Here is a 22,545-nt window from a genome sequence, read left to right on the forward strand (position 1 = left end):
AGAAAAATAACTTGTAATAGCTGTTTAATGCCATTTTATAATAATTTCATTTCTAATTTTTAAACATTAGTTTAAAATTAAACTATTTTATAGGAAGCTTTGATATGGGTTTATCTTCCTGAATGAACTCCTCCACCTTGCCTCTAAGATGACTAGAAAGGAAGACTTTCTTCATGCCAGGAATCAACTCAGCTAACAGAGACTTTGGGAAGCACCAGACAGTTGGGGAGATTTGCTAGTCAGGGGGGAAAGTAAGTTAGAGAGTAAATGAGCACAGGTTTCTAGGAAGGGTGGCAGAGAAGAGGCCCTTTGTGTTTACTTCGCTGAGATGTTCTGAGTTTGGAAATGGGCATGTTAGGCAAGTGTCTGAGTAACTTCCTTACATAGGCTATGTGACATTTTTTATTTGTGAGATAATTAGGATAATGTGATTTTATGTAAGAACCACTAGAAGCTTCCTGGAAACATCTAGACAGGTGGGCTGGAGTCCTATTCAGTCCTGGCTGAAAATAGCAGTGGGTGCTCTGCTGCATGGGAGTAATCCATTCACTCACTCCTTCACTTCGGATGCAGTCAAAGCAGGCAGGATGCCAACCCTGCGCACAGCAAGTTCGTATTCAGCTTTGCGAATTTTCTCTGTGTATGACCCACAGCTGCCAGTAAATGTGTGAATGAAGTCATTCTCTGGTTGTTTGCTCTAGTTTCTAAGGTGCAAACCCATTTTTGGAATTCATATCATTAACAAATAACTTTCAAAGGAATCCTCTCAAAACTGTACTCTCAACAGTGCTTTTTAACTTCCCCACACTTGATACTTCATTCCCTGCAATTCTTTTCCCAATTACTGTTTTTAGAATGTCATTTTTAATAACCACTCTGTGTAATTCTCAGCCAGAAATGTAAATACTAAGATTTTGTGAAAACAGCATTTACTTACTAAAACTAAACAGAATTTTTATGCTCCACTTTATTAATATTAAACTAATCATTTAGACCAGAATATGGGCAATGAGACATAAATAAAATGATTACTTAAATTTTTGTAGAGTTGTGTCTGTTATAGTTTGTGTGATTTTTGTTGATTCAATATCATAGTCAATTTAAAGTCAGTATAATTGTTCATGATCATTTCAATGTCTTGTCTAATGGATGGAAGGATAAAAAAGCTAACTAAAATGCAGGGTCACTGCTGAGTGGTCACATTCAAATCTCCTCCTAGGAACTGAGAATAGCTGTGGAATTAATACCTAAAGTTTTGGTCATTTGTGATTTGCTAGACAGCAACCATGTGAAATAAATCTTAGAGTTCTCACTGAAAGACGGACAAATGTACTATTATTCTGTTAGGATAAAGCCACAATGAGGGACAGAGAGAATAATGGCTTCCAGGACTTGGAGTTTTTAATGTGTTTACTCCTCTCAGTACTCTTTTTTCCCTTCCTCTTCCCCCACAGGCAACAACTGGGAAGTATTTACTGATTCCTTCCATTCTGATGAAGCATCCTCTTGTGTGTGTGTTTGCTCTATAGCCATGGCCTAGGATCTCATTTTGTCCTTGTCCTTGTTCTGAGATCTGCCTCTGGCAGCCTGTGTGCGGCTAATCCACTGCTCTACATGCTGCACAGACACAGGCTGTGCCCATTCCCCCTCGGCTCTTGGACGTTTGTGAAATTTCTTCTGGAAAAGGACTAGTGCCTCACCTCCCACTCCCGGGGTCAACGTCCTCCTCCCAAGCCACTGACTGCTGCTCTTCAGAATGGCTGTCTTGTCCTCAATTTTAGTTGTCCCTGGTGCCTCTGTATGCCACTTCCCCTTTGATGTTACCCAGGTTTCTAATTCTGGTTACTATGATAGATACAAAACAGTAACTAAGTGTTTTAGTTTGAAGTCCTCTGAGTACTAACAAATTAGATATTTTAAAGACATATTTATTGGTCTTTAGGGTCTCCTAAAATTTCCCTATTCATATCCTCTGCTCACTTTATTTTTATTTCTTTATTTTTGAGCAGTTTTCTCTGCATCGCCCTGGCTGTCCTGGAACTCACTCTATAGACCAGGCTGGCCGTGAACTCAGAAATCTGCCTGCTTCTGCCTCCTCAGTACTGTATTTTTAACTTTTTAAGTGTGTGTGTACATGATGAGCTTAACTGGATGACTCCATGTTTGTGTAAGTGCCCTCTGATGCCAGAAGACCATATCCCATTTTCTGGAACTGGAGTTACAGGTGGTTGTGTGCAGCATCATATGGGTGCTGGGACCTGAATCTCAGTCCTCTGCAAGAGCAGCAAGTACTCTTAGCAGCTTAGCCATCTTTCCATGTATATCAAGTTGGCACTTGTTCTTTTTCTAATTTCCCCTTTAATTACTGTTGGAATCACAATCCCATTACCCTTCTAAAATGCCTTTCCATGGTTTCTGGGGGTATTCTGTATAAGAACGGAGTTCATTATCTCTTGAAAATTTGGTAGAATTCACCTAAAAAACAGAAGTCTTGGATTTTTATGAGGGTTCAGGGAAATTTCATTAAATTTCTCTAAGGCTTCTGGGCATCGATTTCTGCATTTTAATATCTTGCTTTGTATTAATCCATTTCCTCTCAGCTCTGAACCTTAGTAGTTCATAGTTTTCAAAATCATATTTAATTAACCCCAAATCTTTCTGATATCTATTGTTATTTGCTCTAGTCTAGCCTCCACAACAGAGGCAGCACAATGAATCAACTGACAGTGGCAGTGAGATAGATAGATAGATGCTCTGGACAGCTTTGCCTTTTCGTTCATAGAATTAAATGAGGTCGGAGTGAAGATGACCAGTCTTATTATCATTACCTTGCTTTTCACTATGAAAGAGGAAAAGAAAACCCAAGTTTAGAACACCTGAAAGCTAAATCTAGCTCAAAGTCAAATGCATATCTAGGAACTGACGATTAACTGCCACCTCACCCAGAGCAGAAGTCCACCCCAGGGCTGCTCACTGCACTTTAAATGGTCCTTACCTGCCACTCAACACATGGCTGTGCTTATTTGTTTTTTTCAGAGCTGGGTTTGCATGCACAGACCCACTCTGCACTTTGAAATAAGATTTTAGTACAGTGCCTACACTGGAAAATATGAAAAAATACTCGATTACTAAGCTATTAGTGTTGTAATGGCCCTAATAGCTTCTTGAACATCTCCTTGCACATCTCAAGGCAGAGGCAATTGCTTTAAGCCTGGATAACCCAATTTCCAATCCATAACTCTACCCTGGGGATGTTGGATGAAGGAAGTGAAGAGACACATGAAGTAGAGTGGTATCTTTCAGATGGATAGCACTACCTAAATCTCATCCCCATCTTTGCCCATGGGTATTAGATAGGAGAGAAGTCTTTCACTAATGCACTTGGGATAAAGCCTCTCTAAAACTCGGGAAAAAGAAAAAAGGAAATTAACTGTGTGAATTCTTTTATATACTGGAATGCAATTTCTACCTCTTCTATACTAAGTAAGAATATTCCCATCCTTTTATTCTATCAAAGATCTGCTTTCGGTAATAAAACACTCTCTGCATGTATTCAAGCAGATAATCAGAAAAGCATTCAAGTTTCTGTAGTGTCTAGGCTAGTTTTTTTATCCCATGATTGCATTAAAATTTTAGTCATTATGACTTTAATTATTCAATTATTGTTTTAAATAAACATAATTGGACATCTATATATGCATGTTTTATATTGTATATGTTTTAAATAAACATAATTGGACATACACACATACATACATACACATACATACATACATACATACATACATACATACATACATAGGGTTATGCTATGTGGCCCAGGACAGCTTTAAACTCGCCATGGGTCCCAGGCTGGCCTTGAACTCTCAGTGATCCTCCTGTCTCAGTAACCTGACTGCTGGGTTGATATACCCAGCTCAACAAAGCTGTTTTAAATGATTGTGGTGGGGAATGTGTGTTAAATTATTCTATAAATAACCCTAAATTACTTGACTGATGGCTGGATGTACCATGACCCAAGATGATTTTCTGGGCCTTACTACCATCCAAATGGCCACTACAATACATGTGGCCTCTTTCTCCACGCCCAGTGCATGGTAGCCTGTTAATGGAGCAGACTTCAAAAGCTACCATGCCCTGTGCCTTCTCTTACAGCCTAACCCCACCAGGCTCCTCCATGCATAATTCAGCCAGCACAGCCCTGCATGCCCCAGCCTTTCACTCTGTCCCATCTCTGCCTCTGGAAATCTTCAGGGTACTCTGATATAGATCAAGGCTTTGGGACGAGGTGGTCCATGGGGGCACAGAGCACAGAGCCATGTCTTACTGCCCCCTTCTCACTGGCCTGAGAGCCACTTCATCTTGTACATTTCTGAGTCGAACCATTCTTTGTCAGGTGTTTATTCTCTCACTTGTCTTTTCTTCTGTGAGAAAAGGGGGCCTATGTGCTCTTCACAAACACTCTCTTGTCATAACACAGTGGCAGCAGCACACACAGTTACTTGTGAAATCAATTTACATACAAATTGGAAAGTGCACTACAAAAATATGGGATTATTAGCACTTCATTGTTTCAAAAGTATAATGCATATACTCAGAGAGTATGCCTTGGAGACAGACAGTGTCCTAGACCCTAGGGACAGGTGACAAAAAAGACAAAAACTTCTGATTTTCCAAGCACATTCCACCAAAATGCAAAAGAACAAGGTGAGTACCTGTCCCTAACTACTGTCCATCTACCCATGCCAGACACTGTTTTTGGAAGGTACAAGGATAAGCAGCTTTCTATGTTCTCAACAGATCAGAGCCTACTGGGGTAAGAATGCTGACTTCAGCCTGTCCTGCAGTTTAGAATTCCTGCCCCTATGCCATGATAAGTACTAACCTCCTTCCTCTCATCCTAGCAAAACAAACTGAAATACTCAAAGTCTCTGCTATGTGTGAGCAACCAATGTGCAATGTAGTCCTCCTGACCCTTTATCTGCCTGCTTCTGTAAAATGAAGAAACTGAGAGAAATGTCACTAGAAGTCACGGAGGGGACTGGGGGGTCCACCATTAGGGAATACAGAGAATGGATTCACAGCATCGTCTCACTACTTTCCCCTCCCCTCCATGTCCCCATCACCCGTGGGAACCTTCCTGGTAGGATTCCAATTCTACCCTGGCATCCCAGCGCTCTCTCTGCTGCAGGAGGTCTGAGCAAGTAACCCTCGCTCAAAACAGCGCCGCAGACTTCACTCCCCCGCACCAAGCCGGATATGGTAAGTCCTATTGCTGCTCAGTTCTCTTTTGCTCTGCACCCCTGTTCACTGAACCTTGCACACTGGCCTGGCCAAGCATGCCTGTCATTGCACTTTGCCCACATGTCCCTCTGCCTGCAGAGGTCTGTCTCTAGGGAGTTCGGTGGCTCACTCCTTCACCTCAGGCCTCTGCTCAAGCTCACCTTCAAATGGACCCACCAACCTCTTCCCAAAGTCAACTCCTTCCCTCCTGCTTCTCTTTAACTTAGAACTGGCCACCTCACACACCAAGCCATTTCTTTCCCTCCCTCTGTCCCTCTGTCCCTCTGTCCCTCCCTCCTTCCGTTCCTCCCTTCCTCCCTTCCTTCATAAGGAAGTTGGTCTCTCTTGATTGAAAAGAAGCTCAATGCGTGCAGGGAATCTTGCCTGGTCAGTGATGTACTATAAATTAGAAGACCTGTCTGGAGTGCTCACTAGTTAGTTGTTAAGTAAGCTGTTGCTTCATATGTTAGTAAAATATTTCAAATTCAGACTGTTACCTTTTAGAACTTTTCTTCAAAATAGGAACAATTTGTAAAGGACATGAAACTATAATAGCAGAAGCACAGGGCCTCAGCGCCTTGCTTGGGTGCATGTGGTCTGTGCTCTGCCTTTGACTCAGCAGAGCTGAGGGCTAGATTGCATTACCACTTCACATTCATGGAAGGCCTTTTCTCTAAAAGAAATTATAAATGGGTAGATTATGATTGATGAAGCCAGCAATAGGGTAATACTATCAGAAAGACTTTCTATTTCTGTCCTTTGTCACAAGGTCAGATGCTAACCATGTTAGAACTGAACACAAGGCTTTATCAATGCTTCATAAGGAAGTTGGCTGTGATCAGCTTAGCTCTGTGTAGATAAATTAAGCCAGTGCTTGCTTGCTGTGTAAACAAAGCATGTAGAATTTACTGAGATGTCTACCAAAATTAATGACATTACGTTCCATTTTTTTTCCTAATGAGACCAAATTCAAATTATACAACTCCTCAGTGAAACAATTTTTGTCACTACATTCACATCTTGGTCACTGCATTCACAACATACAAGCAGCAATATGTGTTAGTGTCACAACAAGAGCAACAGCACTAAGTGTAACAACAGATTAAGACTGCATCCAGACAAGCCAAAATACGAGGGGAGGGCTTTGGTCGAAGAATATTATAGACAGGTATGAGCTCTATGAGTTTGTACAGTCACTACACACTAGTACTAAATCTTTGGTTTTCAAAGCTGGAAAATGATCTGCAGACAAGCAAAGGCTGCTGCCCACATATCAGACACCTGTTCAACTGCCACAAGCTACGGCAAAGCCCACATTTAAAAACCAGTGATGCTTTCCCTTTCATACAATTATTTTTCTCTTCTCTGCCTTGAATTTCTTAATGACAGCTTGAAAGGAGGAGGAGGGAATGTTCACGGATACAGAATACTAATCCACACAAAGAGATGAAGGACTTTTACCACAGTGAATGTCATTTCTCTGGGATATATGACATTCTCATTTTGTACATTAGGCTCAGTAACAAAGAACTCTTGTGAATAACTGGAGATAATCCTAGTCTATATTAAAATACAGCAGAGCACATTATACTCCCCTCCAAACCTATTTCAGAGTAACTAAAACCTAGAGGAACTACCCAATAAGTACGCAGAAACTTCAACAAAACACCGAATGAATGGTAGTTGTCATCACAGAATTTAGGGAAGACACATGCTTCTACATCTCACTTTATTGGTATATAGGCTTTCTATATTATAGAAGCACACACCAAATAAATGCACCTTTGGCAAAACTTAGAAATATGTAGCAAGCTCATGATATTTAGTACTAACTCATGGTTTGCTATGTTTCTATAGATCAGTGCGATCACCCCGTATCAGCAGGTGAGGAACCTGGCGAGAACAGAGGATCTGTGCTGGGGAAGTAGACTTCAAGATGGTGAAATGCAGGAAAGTGACCCTGAGAGTGGCAGTTGTGGATACAGCCACACTTGGTGACATGTCCCTTTATAGCTCAGGAATTTCCAGAAGCAGTACTAACCCAGAAGCAAAAATGGCTGCCACAGACATGCCACAGACCTATGACCCAGCTGATGTGTAAGAGAGCTCTTTCTGTAAGCCTCCCAGGGTTGCTTCAAGGAAGTCCTAGATGGAAGATTTCTGAAGCCATCCACTGTATGCTGGATCTTTATGCAAATCTTCTACTTATTCTGACATGGCTCCTGGGGCAACGGAAGATTTCAAACTATCCAGCACACAGCAAAAGATTACTTTCCAAGTCTTCATAGACTCATTAGTAAGATAAGAAAAAAAAATGGTTTAGAATTGAGGAGGAAACCTAGGCAGGAGATGTCTCTGTTGGTAAAGTGTTTGCCTGAACTAGATCTTTGGGATTCCAAGTGAAAAAAGCCAGCACCACAGTCAGGCTGTTGAAGGCTCCATGCCCACAAATAGCCACAGATTCAAAAGGAAGAAGGGTTATGTCACTGACACTAGGTGAGTGGAGCATTCATTATGGTAGACACAGCACTATACTAATTTGGGTTGGTTTTTAATCAATCTATAAAGCTTACTGACTTCCAACTGTGGGAGAAGGTTTAAAGACTATTCTCATGGGGAGGTAAAGAAGGGATCCAAGTGGCAATACATCTTAGGAAAATAACCATAACAGTCTCTCAAATAATCCCATTAAAAGAAAATCTAGAAATGTTCTTGTATGGCAAGTTCACTGGGTTGGATGCATTGCCATCTAACACACTAAATAACTCACTGCACATTTTTCTGCAGATTCAATTAAGAATGCATCATCTTGCTTGATTAGTTTCTACAGATAGTAATGACCTGGTGGTTTCTTGTCCAGATAATTATTAGCTTTCACTACACCCCAAATCCTTAGGCAAAATATTGCATACCTTGGGAATTTGCCTTCAAAAGCAGGACCCACCTTTCTATTCATTAGGCATATTTGAAATAAGAGTACTAATTTGAGGAACATATAAGATACTCCAATAAAGAATACCAAAGTTGTATTTATAAGTCACTATTCACTGTCTTATTAATATATATAGAAATGTAGCATCTAATAAACACATAAAGAGGTATTCAATATCATTTATTGGAGAATGATAAGTTAAAATTGTAAATTGTAAAAATATATCACTTCATGTCCAGTAGAATGGCTATAATTAAAAACAAAAGCAGGAGATATAAGTGGGTAAAGGAGATCAGTGTGGATAGAAGAGGACATAGTCACTATAGAAGACACTTTGACAGTTTGCCCAATGTTAAATATAATTTACTGTGTGAGCAAGCTCATTTCTAGGTTTATACTCTAAAGAAATAAAAGCCCATCCTTTTCTGGAAACTTGTATGATAGAAAAATGATGTTATGTCAATGTTCATAGCAGCCTTACCTGATACAGCCAAGATCTGGAAATAACTCCAGCATTCATTAACTGCTGCATGAATTAATAATATTGACTGACATTACTTGTAATATGATGTTAATGTAAACACACACACACACACACACACACACACACACACACACAGAGCACAGAAAGGATACAAGCAAGATGGCTCTCAAGAATTGTGTTAAAAAGCCAAATGTAAAGAAGGCAGTCCTGTGTAGGTGAGTAAGAGAGGTTCTGGAGTGATGTGATACTTTTAAAAGCATAAATATCTAGCAGGCTACATTGCTCAGGAGGAAGATGCTGTCTGTGTAGGTTTTTTTTGTTTTGTTTTTGGAGGGGACCGGAGAATATTTTGTCCTCACTATTTAAGAAATAATTTTTAGGGGCTGGAGAGATGGCTCAGAGTTAAGAGCAGTGACTGCTCTTCCAGAGGTCCTGAGTTCAATCCCCAGCAACCACATGGTGGCTCACAACCATCTGTAACGAAATCTGGTGCCCTCTTCTGGCCTGTAGACATACATGCAGGCAGAACATTGTATACATAATAAATAAATAAATCTTTAAAAAAAGAATTTTTAATTATTGTTTTATTACTTTTATTTTTTGACTATCTGCTTTAAATTTCAGGCCCCAGTCTTTCATTAGATTGTTTTTACACTTATTTATTTACACATATGTATGTGTGTGCACACATGTGCACATGCTATGCCAAGTGTGGGGACAGACAGAGGACAATCTGTGGTTGTCTCCTTTCATCTTGTGGGACCTGAAGAGCAAACTCAGGTTGTCTGCTGTGTACAGCCTTTCATCTGCTGAGTCCTATGTTTGTTTTAAAGCTTTTCCCAGCCTGAACTATTCTTAATTTTCTTAACACTACTCAACACAAAGAAGCATTATTGATGTCCTGGCTGTCAGTGTTTCCATTCTGGACTGTACTTTTGTATCATATGTGGGCATCTTTGCTTAACCTACATCCACAAAGATTGCTTCTTACATGTCTTCTAGACACTTTACAGTTGTGCACTTTGTATTCTGGTCTATAATCCATCCGGGCTAATAATCTATATAGGTTCCTGGTTGCTTTGCATAAAACAATCTTAACATTTCTAGCACCCACTTCTCCAGCACTATTTGTTACAAGGCATGTTTTCTGTAAGTCCAGTTCGCAATATCTCCATATTCAAACACACCAGTGAACTGACCAGGATGAGCTGTGGGCAGAGAGGACAATAGGAAGAGACAAGACAGTGAGGACCAGTTTCTACTGTGGAACAGTTGTGCTGGAGCCTTGACTCGGCAGCCAGTCCACGGCTTTCTGCTTCTGGCGTTGGAAGCGCCAGTGCAGACACTCCCATAAACAGTGGCCCTTCCACCTGTTGCTATCACTTTGGTTCTCACAGGACAGACAGTGTCTCACACTGAGTACCACTGGCTGCCTGTGCTCCTGTCTCTGAAGAGCATTCTGCACAGGCTCTGTCTATTTTCTGTAATACCTACTTTACTATAACTGAGTAGTTCACTGCTCTTTCTGTCTGGGACTTGTTGCAAGATAATGTAAGATAAAGGCTTGTTGTGATACCTGACCGTACATCAACTTGCTCTCCAGTGACTTCTTTCATTTTTATGAAGTTTGACCAAATCATTACAATGAAAAAGCAATATCGGATAGATGACTGCTCTCAAAATGCTAAAGCCAGTTGTCTGCACACTTCTCAACAACCTACTACAGACAATGAGCCCTCCTGAAGAGATATCAGGCCACTAGGGTGGACAACACACTAGAGGCCATTTTCCCGTCTTTAAAGTTAAGTCCTTTCTCTTCCTGGCAGAGAACTCTCCCTCTCATTAACCTATCTTCTCAGCATTTCACTCCTTTTTTTATTTTTTTGTTTCACCCTTTAACTAAGAATGCAAACCCCCTTTCTAAAGTACCTTCCCACCTCATGAAATGTGTGGCACTCAGAAACAGTGGCCTCCAGTGACAGTTGTGTAGCTTGGTCTTCTCATGGGACTCCTAACAGCAGGAACAAGGGCTGTCTCTGACTTTTTTGCTGGCTTGTGGGAACCTATTCCTCATACTAGATTGCCTTGCTCAGCCTTAATACAAGGGGAGGTGCTTAGTCTTACTGCAACTTGATATGCCATGCTTTGTTGATATCCATGGGAGGCCTGCTCTTTTCTGAAGAGAAATGGAGGAGTAGATGGGGGCAGGGAGGGAAGGTGTGGAAGTGATTAGGAGAGGAGGGAGGGAACACTGTGGTCTTCCGGATGCAAAATAACTAATTAATTAAAAAAACTCATGTGTCACCTTGCCCAGCCCTAATATGGTGCTTCTAAGTATAAGACTATTATATCAGCAACGATTCCTAAAAATGAAGTATATCAAAAGCTGAATATTTCTTTCTTTTTCTTTTTTTGCTGAATATTTCTTAAAGACAGAAAATATAGCTGTAAAATACAAGTTGTTACTGAGAGTGTGATACAAAGCACAGTATGGGAAGGACATACAGAGCTGTGCCTTAGGACTGCACATATCAAATGTCTACAACAGGCAGAGAGGCTAGAAGGCAGAAGATTAGAAACACAGTAGGGGCAGTAAGAAGGTTAGCATGGCCTGGTCATGGCTATGATGGGATGGGACATTGAGAAAATAAGATGAAATACCCAACAGGTCAGGGGTTCTTTATGGAGTGATACAATATCTCTAAATTGATTGTGGTGAGGGCTGCCCAGCTCTGAGCAGGCCAAACCCACTGATGTTAAACCGCTCAGTGTGTGAATTATTCAATATGCCAATTTCATATCATAATACTCTTTCCCAAAGGGATATGTGACTCCTATTGTGCTGTGTGGAAATTATGTGGATACTGGCTCAAATCAACTGCCCAAAAGAGAAAAGCAGATTTATGAGACAGGTGACCAGACTTGGGATTACTCCAAACAGGGCTAGTGATGTGCTTTTGGGGGCCACTGTCTCAACAATTCTTAACATGATCAGTACATGACAGCATGGTTCATTTCCCACATACCATAACCACACCAAGATGCAAATCTCCTTGACTGTGGTAAAATATATTAAAATAATAGAATCTCTACCGGCAGACATTATTTACAGATGTATTTGAACACCCAGACCTCTGCCACGGTATTTTAGAAATGCTGGTAGATGGGTACTTTCTTCCAGGCTAGGTGCATTACAGCATGAGATATGTTTCACAGCACCAACTTCCCATGCATAAATCCCTCTGATTGAATACTTTTATGAGTGAGTAATGTATGTAGATGCATTGGTTACAATAGACAGAAACAAGGGATGGACATTTATTTTAAGCCGTTCAGAATGTGTGACATTAGTCAGCAGACACTTGTCTGCCTCCTCCTGAGGGAACACACAGAGCTGAAATACCTCCCCATCAATCCTCCTCAGAAGTCTGCTTTACACCAAAGGATGCCATCAGAAGACTACAGCAGGATTCTGTCACTGCTTCTTAGGTTTTAACCATCATAGATGGCAAGGACACGTGGCAGCAGGTAGAAACAAGACCACAGAAGATGTGAACTTCTTGACTTCTGTTTTAGCAGAAACCAGTTTTCTTACCATCCTGTTGATCCGCACAAAGTCTTCAGGCTTCTTGGCCCAGGGGGGAAGGTCCACATCGTTCACCACCACTTCGTCCTCCCTGACACCCAGCTGGTACCCATTACTGTTGACAAACATCTCTGGTAGGTAGTAGAACTCTGGAATTAGTTCCTGTGCAGAAAAGAGATGCAGCTTAGTAGCCAGTTGGTAACATCAGTTGACAAAACTGATTGACTTTTACCAACTGTAAAAGGAAACAAATCCTTGACCTAATTTCAGCCCTTCTAGTCTCCAGTTAAAAACAATTAGAGATCCAAGAAGATGAAACATTTCTTTTACACAATTTATCATCCTTTCTTTACTGTGAATTCTGAGAAACAGGCACACAGAGTCAAGGGAGTGTGTGGCTCAGTAGTAGAGAGCCCTTGTTTAGAATGCAGGAGGGCCTTACGTTCAATCCTCAGTGAAACAAACAAACAAAAACAGTGATAAATGGGTACGCAAAGTAATAGCAGTTTCCAATCAATAGATAAATATATGAAGCTGTATCAACAGGTCTATGCTGCTTAGGGACCTTTTATGTATATTAACAAACTATGCCAACTAAAATGTCACTGCCAGGATTTGTTTAAAAATATCACAATATTTGCTACTTTTGATTTTTATTATAATGGCAATTATAATTCATATTATTTACAGACATTCATCATTTTACTTTTTAATTACAAAATGATTTTTGTATCCAGTGCTGATGTTACAACCTTGGCACCTGCCAGGCCAGTACTCATCAGAGAGATACCCCAGCTCCAACCAAGTTGTTTTACACCCACCACTGAATACAACAGGACTGATACTTACATTATAATCAAGTTTAAATATAGGCTGTGGATAAGCTGGACATAAAGATGACTTATTTTACTATCTGTGTGTGGCATAAATATCTGGACTCAAGATGAACCTGAGTGTCAATGTGAGGTTTATGCCTCATTAGAATAAATCTGAATAGAAAAAAATTATTTTAAGACCTTATTTTTTAGCTTTTTTGTAAGTAACTAGAGAAGTTGAAAAACAAACTACAATGGTTTTGAAGTATACTCTCTCTCTCTCTCTCTCTTTCTCTCTCTCTCTCTCTCTCTCTCTCTCTATATATATATATATATATATATATTAAATTTCAAGATGAGGGTTACACTATATTGTAAAAAGCACAATATTAATTCATGTCCTAGGATCCATGCTAACAGAATACTACCAGAAATTTGAATCTTCCTGTGGTCACCCCCAGGGAGGCACAGGGGAAATGTAAACCACCAGACAAGAAGTCTTCAAATAAATGGGCCTCAGTTTTCTAAAAACATATATACTTTTTATATGCTTTTCTTTCGTGGCATCTCCATTAAAGCTGATGTATCTCTTCTGGGTGGTGTCTACCTTAGCAAGGCTCTGTGTGAAACTGATTGACAATGAGTCTTATGATTTTGTAGATGACAAGGAAGCAATGACTAAATTCATTTTCTATGGCATTGCAGGAACATAATGAGGTTTATATAAATTAATTGTCTAGATAAATGGAGCTACGTTTATTAAGAATCAGTATTAATATAACTACATATTATATTAATAATTATATAGTACATTAATCAGTTTTAATATAATGTAAGAAAAATCAGTTGTCTTATATTAAACCATTTGAATAGAACTCTTTCTAAAATCCATTACATACTTCTCAGACATTTTCTTTTTCGTGGAGCAAAGGTTTTGAGTTTCACACAGTATGATGAGTTCTGGGTAAACAAGCTATGGCCTAACCATCCAGTAACTCAAAGTGAGGTCTAAGGGCTGAGGTATAAACAGTGGCTATAATCAAAACCATCACACCGGAGAAGGAAGGGCAGACAAAGAGAGCAGGGAACTTTGGGTGGGTCCAGAAACACTTCAGTGGGGATGGGTCATGATCAAGGCTAAAGCGACCATCAGGGGAAAGGGTGGGAGACCATCACAGAGTTTTATTAAAGAGGGGAAAACATGGGCATGGGTGGATGGAAGGGGATAGTGGGGACAGACCAAACAGGAGAACCAGAAAAGAGAGGGGGTAGGCACCAGATGATGGAGACGGTTTGGTGAAAGCTGGGTTGTTTGTCAACTGGAAGAGCAATGACCATGATCAAATACAGAGGGTTCTGGGTGACAAAGCCAAAGGGAGACTTGGAAAGGAAGGAGAAGATGCAGTGTGCCTGTGAGCAGCATCTCACAAGAGGAGGTCCACAGCAAGGTGCAGAGCATGAGGTGTGGTGAGCAAGGCCACAATGAGATGCTGAGAAAAGGAGAACTCCAGTTACATCTATATACGTGAGATCAATTTCAAAGAAAGACTTAGTGTAGGGGGAAGAGAGAAGGGGCTGAAAGGAAATCTGTATGGTGAACAAGCATGCTTACTCTCAGTCCTGGCAGGGCTTTTATCTAGGCACAGTGGAAAGGACGGTGCCACAAGCTGGCCCTCCCCAATAACAGAGTGATGCAGACAGGCAAGGGGCTGCAGTCCAACAGTCCAGAGGGCTGGAATGGGTGCAAGTCCTGTAAAGCAGTGTTACCAGGGCCTGGAGGACAGTCCTGGGGCAAGGACCTTCCCTTCTCTTCCTCATGATGTGCTTGTAAACAAGATGGTTACCTACACTGTTGGGATGAGCTATGAGAGTTTGAAGTTCAAAGGAATTACTCACACTTCCAACAGTCACTAGACAGATATGGTTGAAAGTAGGTATCAAGAAATTTTGTTTTCTTTCTTCCTTCCTTCCTTCCTTTTTTTTTTTTTTTTTTTTTTTTTTTTTTTTAATGATTACTAGCTGCTTTGAGCAACTTATTGGCAAGGACATAGGAGTCTTAAAACACCAGAGCAATTGTAATGGACTAGTCTGAACAAGAAATTGGGGGCAGTTTAGTGTTTGTGATGGAGAAGGAGGGGAGAGCAAAGCCATGGAGGTCTAGGAGAAGCATCTGATGCAGCAGATAAGTTTGAAGTTTTATGTCTGTTTCACAGCTTTAAAATTTTGTTTCAATTAGCCAATTTTATTGAAAGTTGGTATGTAAATGTAGGATACTGGTAGCATCTCAGTATACTTATGCTGATATTATTTAAAAGATTTATTTTAATAGTAATACAAAGACTAAGAGAGTATTACCTCTGAGGTCTAGTTGATTTTGTGCAATGACATCTTTATCTGTTGTGCCAGACCAGGAATCAGTGAAACGATGCTTAAAGCTTAAGGCCACTCAGTCTTAAAGCTGAAGACGGCATTTCCAGGTCTTACTGAGTCCTGCCATGACTCTAAGTACTCTACATGTTTTCTTAGCGTTGACAGGCACTTCACAGGATGGATGTCTCACCATCATGTTTTGTAATATGAACATGGATGCAAAGAGAGGTGAGGAATTTGCCCAACCAAGCTGTCCAGGTACCCTACTGCACAGAGCCCAGCTATTCAGGTTGAGCCTGAACTCTGATTGCATACTGCCAAGGAACAGTTTTGAATTTTAAGTTTTGGGGTGGTCTGCTACGGAGAAATTACAGAAACAGAGCTTAGAATTAAAGGAGAAGTACTGTACTAGTAAACGCTTAAAATGTGAGGCAGTGGTTTTGGGACTAAGAAGCAGACAGGGTTGGAGGGGTGTGTGTGTGTGTGTGTGTGTGTGTGTGTGTGTGTGTGTGTGTGTGTGTGTGTGTGTGTGTGAAGTGTTACAGTGGGGCTGTCCTAGAGATTACTGAGGAAGTAGGAGATAAGGTCCCTGAGTGGTGGAGAGGAGGGACATTTAACAAGGCTGCATCCTTCAAAGTACCTAAGGATCTTGTGTCCAAGGAACTTTTAGGTAGAATGCTTAAAATGACCAGGGGTGTAAGATGCCATGAGAAATAAGGAAGAAACTTATTTTCAGGTTTGGGGCAGGGTTTTGAGATACACAAAAGTCTAACTTAAGATAGCAAAAGATGGTCAAAATGAGAGGCAGGCTTAAGGTGAGGGTCAGTTTCAGAGTAACGAACAGAATGTAGCCACAGGGTGAGGCTCAAGACAGGGATGCAGAAAGCCCTCCTAGGAGTTATGTGAAGTATGCTTAAGGTGGTGTGTGCACATCTGTATAGCTACTGTGAAGTCTAGGGATCTTTTGAGCACTAAATACTGTTCTAAGTCACAGTCTCCTGTCTCAAAAGATTTGAGTAAGATTTTTTTCTAATTCTGAGCTATGACTAAACATACAGAGTGGCTGTGTGTTTTTATAGCTGCTAGTCCAACAGGCAAAGGGACTTTGGCCTAACTTCCTACAAGGAGGCAGGCAGAAAAGCATTCAACTTCAAGGAGAGGCAATGCATGAGAAAGAAAAGACCCAGAGGGGAGAGCTAAGGCCCTAGAGGATGAGAGAGTGCACAGGAATGGGGAGCCCCAGACAGACAGCGCCAAGAGGACCCTGCAGGCTTTGGTCTCCCGTCAAAATGAGTTGCTTCGAGAGCACTTAGCAAACCAACCAAAAGCATGTTTGTAAACTGTGAAGTGTTTCTCAAAAGGAACCCAGTCTGCTCTGCCTCCATGCAGGCAGGTTAGACAAGGCTGGCCAAGGCAACTGCTGTTTGGGTTACTGCACATGCCCCCACACACCCACATTTTTAAACAGCTTCTCTTTAAAGAAAAATCCAAGGAGCTTAAATATCGCTAAATGAAAAACAGTACAGAAAGACATGCAATATTATTAAAGAAATGGCAAAGTGAATATTGTAACAGGCATTTTGTATCTGCAAATGTGATTTCTAGTTTATTTTAACAGCTATACTAAAACCCTACGGTACAGTTAATAGTAGTATATGCGTTCTGTCAAAAATAGGAAAATATCCTCAAACACAATTTCTAATTTATAAGCTTATGACAAGTTCAAGCTGCTGAGAAATTGAACTGGAAAGTATGTCTTAGGATGATAGAAGACCACTATTAACACTATCATAATTGTGTACCTATTGCATCAAATCTGACATTTCAGTTTAATATATTTTGCTGAGAGCCGTACCACTTTATGGCTTCCTGGTGAAATCAAATCTAACCCAGACGTTTTCACTTTCCTAATATAATTCACTGTGAGGTTTTAAAGCTGCCAGCGCTTTTCTATCCTTTTTCCCAAAAGATTGATGCCTGGGCATCTGTTAATTCCACGAGAGCTCATAATGGGTCACTGAGGCAGTGTGAGCACCTCCATTAACTGCATTAATTTACACTATGTCACCTTAATGACACTGTGTCACAGCCACCTTTTCTAACATCTACATAGCTATTCAGAATGTAACATAACAACTTTGAAAGGTATTAAGGAAAATTAGTGTAAGGATATCTCTAAGTGGAATAGTTCTCCTCGCAGGGCATGGCTGAAGGAAAGAAATTTAAAATCAAAATACAAAACGCCGGAGCCAAAACTAACTGATTTGACTCCACTCTTGGGGCCTCTTCTCAGAGGTCACTTGGGCAGCTCCCTTTCCTACTCATCTTGTGTTCATTAGCACAGGAAGAAGCTGACATTAATGGAGAGAGACAGAATGAAACCATCCACTGCATTCTCAGCGCCCTTGCAAGGTTGTCTACATCAGTAGATAGTGCAGAGATAGTTTCTCTCTGGAAACAAAAACATGTTTCCTTGAAAACACATCAACTGCTATATTACACAGTAGAGACCAGAAATAAAAATCCATGCTCCAGAAGTCAGTGGGATTATTATTCCCAGTAACTCACTCTTCCCTGCTAAACCAGTCATTATTTTAAAATGAAAAATACTTTAATAGATGTATTGAACCATGAACTTAAAATTTTCAACTCACCATTATTTTTAAAGACCTCATATATTCTAACATTTTGTCATAAGACCCATATTCTGATGCTGTAACAGAAAGCATCAGAACACACATGAACATATGTGATTGCTCCCCCGCACACAAAAACACACACTCACAGGTGTGCACACACATGGAATAGGAACCTGATGGAAACCATATTGTCTGCAATTTCTTTTTTTTCTTTCCTCTTCCTCCCTCCCTCCCTCCTCCCTCCCTCCCTCCCTCCCTCCCTCCCTCTTTCAAGACAGGGTTTCTCTATGTAGCGCTGACTGTCCTGGAACTCACTTTGTAGACCAAGCTGGTCTGGAACTTGGGGAATCTGCCTGAACATGTCATATTATGGTCAATAAGTATAGAAAAGTGCTGTGCATGGCTAAGGAAGGGCAGATGGAATTCAGAGACAGTCCACTCCCTGATGCACTTTCCAGAGCAGCAGCAACCACATTACTTCTAACAGCAGGATGACTTGGGGATGGGGAAAGAGCAGCCTAACATATGGCTTTAGGAGGGAACTGTCATCGCTGGGGATGATGGTTTGATCATATGTTTAAAAAGTAAACACGCAGATGGCACTGGGCCACTGGCCCCATTATTAGGAATCACCCTTTGCAAATACATGCAAGGTACACAGAGCCCCATTCCAGGACACAGAAGTCCATTTCTGTGTGTGTGAACACGCAGTCTTGCTGAAGAAAGAGACCCCAGGATATAATCACACAGTATGCAAGGGTCAAGGGTGCTGGTCAGGGAGAGCTGACAATGTAGTCGGCACAATGTCAAAGTGGAGAAAACCATTCCTTATTAGCCAATTGAGTGTGTGGTGGAGGTATTGGTGGGAGTGGGGTGGGGTGGGGTGGGGGGTGGGGGGTTCAGTGCTGCTTGGGGAGGAAAACCAAGAAAATTTCCAAGTTAGGGACAGTCACATTGATGGCTTCTTTGATGCCTGACTCCAGGTAGTCAAGTACCACAGTTAGCAACAAACTGTGAAAGTTCCTTAATTGGTAACAAGAGGAAGGCTGCAGTGGGATTTAGTGACTGAAATGCAGCTTGCTAAGGTCTCTGGTGGTTGAAGCACTGACCCAGTTCTCAGGAAGGAAAGGAAAGCTAAGTTGAGAAGTATGATTACATAAATAAATTAGAAATAACTGACCCCACGTGTGTGTGGGCATGTGGGCGTGGACCTCTGAGCTAAGAAAAATGCCAATTCTTTGTTGTTATGGTAACAGTGAGGATGAGTTTCTACTTGAAGTAGTTTGATAAACTAAGGCTACAGCTCTGACGTAAGATGGAAATAGTCAATTGTATAAAAGAATATTTAACTTTCATGCAAACTGTCCACTAGGTGATTCTGTAACATGAAGTTGAGATACTGCTGACCACGGAGTGCCTTCCAGCTCCCAGTTTTCTTTTTGTTCTCCAGGTGCATTAAATAAGAGTAGGCCCCTTCCAGATGGATCCCTGGCCACAGTCAGCTGGAACGATGGCTTATGGATATTTTAGTTTAATTTCTTAGAGAAGTCAAGACTGTTAGGCAAGTGCGGTCACCACACTTAAGTCAGCAGAGCTGCAGGTTAAACCCTGGCTTTTTCGAAATGTGAATGTTATATGCATAAATTAAGACTGACTCTCATCAACTTTAATAGCAACAAATAAAACATGGATGTGCTACATTCAACCTCGTGTGATTTGCTTTGAAAAGGAAGTGAACACACAGCTTCCATTCCTCACAAAATTCTCACTTTGCTGACACTGTACTACTTTGTATAAGTATTTTGGGTGGACATAGGTATGCAAATCAAACAGCTGACTTTAACTGGTCCCCTTCTGTAGGACTAAGCCCTAAATTCAGTGTCACCTAATAGTTTTGCACTGATAAAGAAAAAAGGTTTAAAATAAAAAACTATCTATGTAATAATTTGATCATGTGATCTTACTATCAGAAAGAGAGAAAGGAACACATTTTCCTGATGCATCAATCATGGCCATGTACTCCTTTCCTTTTTCTTAAAAAAAAAAAAAAAAAAAAAAAAAGAGGCACAAATAAACAATTAACACATCTTTGTATTTACCACTAGTTAAGTTGTACCAACTGTAAAATTGCTCTGCTCTCTTTCTGGGTATTGTGTGTGCTGGTTTAATCTAATATGTATTGTTGCATAGTATCCCCAGGCAGTCAAGTAAAAGGCTAAGGCTGGATAGAAAAGCCTGCATTTTAAATGGGTCTTGTCATTAATGCTTTATTAATTGCCCCAGGCTACAGAAACCCAAAGCCGGGCCAGCTCTAACACTATGACACATTAAGGTCAGATCCAATTCCCACCGTGTTTTATGCAATGGGCCAAATATTGAGTCAACAGCAGGAAAGGTGAGTTACTGGATTGTTCTTCCCATCTCCTGATTATCCATTTCCATTTGGGTTAGATAGAGGTTTTTTTTTTTTTTAAATGAAAACACCTTAATTGATCAAAACAAAACAAAAAAAATCCTGAGATACTTTTTAATGGTTCTTAATTGAAGCTACTTGTTATTAACAAAAAACTCCAGTGCCAGGTATGGAGCATCTCCTTACTCGTCGTTGGTTAGGGAGACCCCAGAATCCCCTAAAACCATGCTTTTGCCATTCCTCTTAGTTGTGTACCAGAACTAGATGATATTGCTTAAGGCACCACACACCTTGATCATATGCTACAGAGAAATCAAGCTGGAGCTGAGCTGGGTGCCTCCTCCAGCTAGCTTTCAAAGTGCTAGAAGGTGCCATATAAGCTGCTGGGGGAGAAATATGGCTGTGAACCCTACACGTCACAATGCTAACCTCATCCATCACAGGTCCTGCTCATCTGGGCAGTGGTGGCACAACTGTCAAGTGATCAAGCTACTACACTGCTGGCGTTTAAGGCCTTCTCCACAAGAAGGAATCCATACCTACTATTGCAAACCTTCTCAAAAGCCCACACTGAAGGTATCACAGGAGCTTGTGAGGAGCTTAACTTTGTTGTTTAACTAAGTGTGTGTCAACCCGCCTTCTAAATGCATGTTCATACCCAAAGACAATTACCACTCTAGCCTTAATCAGAGAAACCTCGCTTTCCAATAAGCTGCTGCTGGAAGGCAGACTGACTGATGGATGTAAAAGGTGCTGAGAACAAGTGAGGGCTGAGTGCTCAGCCCTAAACAAGACATTTATACCATCCTTCTAAGGCTGGGGAACACTGGAAAGGACATAGAAAGATAGTAAGAGCCAGAAGAAGGAAGAAAGACTGCAAACTCCTACCTTCTAGGCAATATATAGTAGTTATCGTCATGAACTCTCTGAAACAACCAATGACTACCCCATATCTGCACATGAATGGGCCCATCAACAGTCAGGATGGAGGAGGGTCTCAGGGAGCCCTACCCTTCACTGCTGAAACATTTCCTCTGGGTTCAAGGAAAGGGAGATCATTTCTTCAAGTTATGCACCCACTGGTGACTGCCCCCACTAGGTTCCAATGGGTATTCCCAATATATCAGTCAGACAGACGGCCCTCCCCTCGTTAAACTACATGGGTCATACAACAACAGACTTTCTTTAAGATTAGATGTAGTATACAATTTTAATATAATGGAGTAAAGCCATAACATAAAATGTCATATATATCCATTTATACTTAAACATAAAAATTTCAACAAGTTTTAGATTTTCATGACTATAAATGATAAATAAACTATATACCTTGACATCAGAGGTATCTCTCTGACTAGTTCTCCATGACCTTGCAATGGATGAGAAGGTTCGGTCTGGATGGTCAAATTTCCCATCATTTGCATTGAGGAAGAAGGTTGTGAATGGCTCCTGAGCAAAGAAAAGAATCAGTCAGTGGATCATATGAAACACAGATAGCTACAGTCATTTCTTTGTAGAAACAAGACAAAACGAAAGAACCCAAAGACACTAGTCTCTGAGGCCCTCCATAGGCAGAAGAAATACAGAGCCCTGGGTAAAAAGCCCACACCAAGGTGTCAGGAGACATGGGTCTGGGCTGATAGTGCCATTGCAGCCCATTGCTCCACAGTCTGGCATGACTTCTGGTCTCATGGGCATGTCTTTTTATCTGCAAAATGATGATGTACCCTATGATCTCTCTAGAAATGATTCCCATGGCATTTATAAGGGAGATTTTCTTTTCTTTTCTTTTTTTTTTTCTAGTAGTTCAGCCTATACATACTAACTGCAAGAAGACAAGCCACTCACTCTGAGTAGGGAATTAGTTTGGTGATGTCCATCTTGGAGTAGCTAAGAAGGGCCACCCAAACACAAGGTCTACACAATGGTCTGGTGCTCTTTAGAAATGCAATTCCTATTCAGTTATCTTGATAGCTCCAAGAGCTCTGCAGGAAGTCTCAACTATGCACTGTCTTGGTTCTCG

General features: G+C 40.9%; 1 protein-coding gene across 10 annotated transcripts in view; it reads right to left on the bottom strand.

Annotated features, from left to right (window-relative positions):
• Positions 1 to 22,545, bottom strand: part of Nbea (neurobeachin) — a 544,486-nt gene that overhangs the window by 40,698 nt on the left and 481,243 nt on the right. For all 10 annotated transcript variants that reach the window (XM_028882144.2, XM_037206608.1, XM_028882142.2 and 7 more), the window contains 2 exons: positions 21,852 to 21,971; positions 12,295 to 12,447 (listed from right to left, as the gene is read on the bottom strand). In XM_028882144.2, the coding sequence (XP_028737977.1) occupies positions 12,295 to 12,447; positions 21,852 to 21,971 (273 nt within the window). The remainder of the gene's footprint in view (positions 1 to 12,294; positions 12,448 to 21,851; positions 21,972 to 22,545) is intronic.

The sequence above is a fragment of the Peromyscus leucopus genome, chromosome 6, assembly GCF_004664715.2.
Source record: "Peromyscus leucopus breed LL Stock chromosome 6, UCI_PerLeu_2.1, whole genome shotgun sequence".
Lineage (NCBI taxonomy): Eukaryota > Metazoa > Chordata > Mammalia > Rodentia > Cricetidae > Peromyscus > Peromyscus leucopus.